General features: G+C 33.3%; 1 protein-coding gene across 1 annotated transcript; it reads right to left on the minus strand.

Annotated features, from left to right (window-relative positions):
* Nucleotides 1-2,072: 2,072 nt before the first annotated feature.
* Nucleotides 2,073-3,850, minus strand: LOC124353144. Its single transcript, XM_046803299.1, has 2 exons — nt 3,666-3,850; nt 2,073-2,349 (listed from the first exon to the last, which is right to left on the minus strand). The coding sequence occupies exons 1-2, from the start codon at nt 3,834-3,836 to the stop codon at nt 2,095-2,097; spliced, it is 426 nt and encodes a 141-aa protein (XP_046659255.1). The 5' UTR covers nt 3,837-3,850; the 3' UTR covers nt 2,073-2,094.
* Between the last annotated feature and the right edge of the window lie 755 nt (nt 3,851-4,605).

Raw genomic sequence — 4,605 nt, forward strand, 5'->3', positions numbered from 1 at the left:
CTTAATATGGACTTAGACTCCTATGGCCATAATGGTAAAACTAATTGTAGGGATAGTAAAAAAATGGTAGAATTAATAATAATTTAAATTTATTAGTTTTATTATTACTAAGATTAACATTATTAATAGTTTTAAGGTCTGATAAAAAAGAGCAGCATTAGGTTAAGTTATGTAAAGCTAAACACAATTTTTATTTTTTAGAATAATTCACTTTTTGGTCGATACACTTCAGTCGATAAAAAAAACTTTTTTGATGTCAGATGTGTACACTGCTTTAATCTAGTTCAGTTGAATCTTCTTCAGGGAAGTCATTAACATCATCTCCATGTGGAATGCTTTCAAAATACTGCCTATACTCTTCAGGAGCCCACTGCATGAGAGTTTGGATGTCCCTATACCTTTCATTGCTTATTCTCTTTCTTGTTCTTCTTAGTTGAGGTATAATCTGAGGCATTATTAAACCTATTCGTTTGTTTCTCTTCAAATCAACTTGTTTGAAAGTATCTTCACTGAAACTAGTTTTATAGTAAACAACACCTGTATTTTCTCTTCGCAATTGCAGCCATACTACTTCAGATATAAAAAATGGTTCTGCTTCTGTGTTTTTTTTTTCTGGATATAAGTGGACCATTTTTCTCTTTTAGATGTAAGAAATTAAGAAAATTTTCTAAAGCCATTCTTTTAGTCTGAAATGGATTTTTTGAATCACATGTCGCAATGAAATTCATCCAGTCATTGGTTGTAAAGATAGTGTTTCTTTGAACTTTTTTCTTTGCCCTCTCAATTATACTATGCTTACCATCAACCTCCATGTGTGTATGGCCTGCAAGAAGAAATTTATGATTTATTACTTCAAGATGGGGGAGCTTTTCCATAAGCCACATGTACATGAAGATCATGTTCAGGTTTCTGTTCTGCCCACTGCAATTATCTGTCTATACTGTAAGGTTCTTTGTTTTAGCAGTTAATTCTTGACTTCCCCAAGCAAAAAAGCAAGAAGCCATTTCATTCCCCCCTCTTCCTCCAGCAGTCTCATCCCAAAATCATACAATGAGTTTTATTTTCTGTTGTGTCATATATTGTATAGTTTAATGTCCATAACTTTCTTAAGTAAAAACTTTGACAATTTGTTAATGCTGGTGTTGGTAAGCACTTTTGTAAGTCTGCTGTAATGACTTTAGTGTCTTCACTTTCCTTGGCAATGAGTTTGTCCTCTCTTTTTAAAGTATATCTTCGAGAAGCTTCTTCTAAATGATCCTCCTTTTGCTGTTTGAGTTCTTGTATTTTTTCCTGACACTGTTCATTTTTTAGGTTACAGTCAATTTTTTCACACGTATCACAAGTATCGTTATCAGGCAAATGAAAAGAATAATTAAATTGTTCATTGAACACTTTAGAAAATAACCATTTCTTTTCTGGTTTCATGCCATTTTTATTGCAGTCTTCGACATACATGTCGTACATTTTGGTAATATTTAAATGATTGCCCAAGTATTTCCGCTGTGACCTCTCCCTACTGTAATGGCTAACATATGCAGGATATTTCTTAATATGATTTTTGATCACTTCTATTGCTTCATCAGGTATTTTATTAATCGGTGTGTGGTGTCCTCTAAGGTCTCCTGCTACAAGACCAATGTCACCTGTCTTTCTCAAAACACTTCTTGTAAACATATCCGAAATCGAAAGAGTATTTAAAAAAAAAAAGGTTTTACACACTAATTCTTCAACACTGTTCTTTTTAAAAATATATGAATTGCTCACACTTTTATTCTGCCTCGTTCCGTCTCTTTGCCGCTGCCTAGTTACAGGTTTTTATTTGATGCAAGATGCAACAAACTGCCTTTTTAAGTCCCAGGTTCTGTCATATTTCCAAAACTCGGAATGGATATTTAGTCTTTCTTCATTTGTAAATCTTGTGTTACATTTTAATCGACAATTATCTCGACATGGAGGTTTTAATGGCCTTCCTTCTGCAACCTTTCCCTTTGAATTTACGTACTGCTCACCAGAAAGTACTTTTCTTTTCCTAATGTTTTTTTTTCCAGTTTATTGGGTTTCTGACTCTCTTTTTGCCCTTTTCAGGAATATTTATCATGTCATCATTTGAATCAGAATCACTGTAGGGAACAAGTTTATATTGATTTGATACGGCTGTAGGTACGGTATTTGTATCAACTGTTGTAGGTTGTGATATCTCAATGACATCACTAAAAGATATTTCACTTTCTGAACTCTCCTGGGGTACATAAGTGGGATCATCCAGATCATTGTCAGAAAATAAACTGCTGTTTGATGAACAGTCCTCTTGTACAATTTCAGCAGGAAGATGATGTCCGGTTTCTGGTTCTGCAAAGAAAAAGGTTTATTAGTAGCCTACCCAATAAAATATGTATATATAATTAAGGTTAGTACCCTTGTAGGTATAAACTCATTTTATAAACAAACATGTTACGGACAGGCCATGATACTTATTTTCATTACGTTACGTCTTAATTTTTGTGGCTGCACTTCCATATACGCCCGGCGAAACAATCGATTTAATATCAAATATCAATCTTTCGTTCGAGATAAATGAGTAAGTACATTATTTATGTAAATTTACCCAAATTTGTTTAAACACAGTTTCACATAATTAATTACAATATAACATCATTTTACACACATTTACAATATATTAGAAAATTCCAAACTTATTACAATTGAAAATAGTGCCTCTAGATGCATATAACTGTGGACTCTTGGGATCACTCATGCCTTGGTGATGTGGATTGCCTTACCCGTGGAACAAGGCCATCTTTTCCAGGAGATATTTACGTAACTATTTATTTTTGCCGAAAAACATTACAAACACACTTTTCAGATAATACGAAAACCAACCACATTTTTTGTCTCAGTACTGTCATTACAAAACGTTACATTTAATTGTTTATGATATTTAATTTGGTTCTTAAAAAAATCAACATTATTTTCTTGATCAATAAAGAACGACATTTTCATACAGAAACCGATAATTCATAATTTCATTTGATTCTCCCTAAGATCGATATATTAACAAACTATATTTACTATCGATATGATTCGGTAGTACATTATTTGTTTCACGGGGCGTATATGGAACTCCAGCCTTTTTGCTCTTAATATGGTCTTATATCAATACTGTTAAAGCCCAGTTTGTAAGAATGACAAAAACCTGAAAATTCAGGTTATAATATTGTAACAAAACAACATATGCCTATAACGTAGGCAAGAAAACACTTACCATAACCGTTCACTGATGGATCAGCAACATCTTCTGGATCTTGAATAAGATTTTCATGTTTGGTGATATTTTGTCCTAGTAGGCTATAAAGCTCAGGGAATGATTCTTGAATCAAATCCGGTTGCACTGTCTGTAAATTAATACAATGATTTTAAAATACTACAAAATACTGAAAAAACTATTACAATCTTACCTTTTTGTTATTAGGCCTATCAAACTGGTTATTAAATTTTATTACTAAAGCTTGTAATTTTAAAATATTCATATTTTGTCAGATCATTAATTTATTTCATTAACATAGCTTAAAATGGTACATAGCTTTGTAACAACGATCACAATGAATTAATATGGTTACAATAGGTACCCATAACCTCTGACCTACAAAATAAAAATTAGAACTAACCTGTAATTCAGTTAGAAAAGCCGCAGGGCTGCTGTTCCTGGGTGCTTGTTCCTGAATGTTAGGAATCTCTATTAATGGAGACACTGGGCAACTTGTTACATCTTCTGAAGTAACAACATAGCCATGATCAAGACTTACTAATGTGTTCTGATGTTGTGCCAATGAAAGCATAAGTTTTCCTCTACTTGAAACATTATTGTATGGTCCATCCGTCATTGTAAATAACCATTAAACTCTAGCTTTTATTCATATGAAAGACAATGTATGCAATCTTTAACCGCAATAACCTCGAATATCTTTCTTCTAACCTCAAACACCAACTTCGAGAGCAAAAGCAACAATAAACACATGTAGCTACAAATCAGCTGATTGAAAAACTGGATTTGAGTTACTAGCTACTATATACAGTACAGGAGCCAGACTAACGTAAGTCCGGCTCTGGACTTGCGTTACACTCATTGGAGCTTACTATTTAGAACTAAAATATCGTATCTAGATTTACGATAGTATGGCTCAAACAGATGTTGTGACTTACGATTGTATAGCTCTAGCTAAATCCGTAAATATATTTTTTAGCAGACATACGATAGAATGGCTCTATAGAGCACATAATTTCAACAAAAGATCAGCTGATATCAGAAAAATGATATTTTTGGACTTACGATACTATGGTTCTGAGGTACAGCGAACTCTTTGCATCGTTTCGACATCACAGACACCTAGACTACAGAATATAGATGATGTTGCAAGTACAGGAATACACTAGCCCCGTACTTGAGCAGAACAACTTCGTAATAGAACATAATGTTATTGATGAACTTTACCATCGTTTCGACATCACAGACACCTAGACTATAGAATATAGATTATGTTGCAAGCACAGCAATACACTATCCCCGTACTTGAGCAGAACAACTTCGTAATAGCTCATAATCTTATT

The sequence above is a fragment of the Homalodisca vitripennis genome, chromosome 1, assembly GCF_021130785.1.
Source record: "Homalodisca vitripennis isolate AUS2020 chromosome 1, UT_GWSS_2.1, whole genome shotgun sequence".
NCBI lineage: Eukaryota > Metazoa > Arthropoda > Insecta > Hemiptera > Cicadellidae > Homalodisca > Homalodisca vitripennis.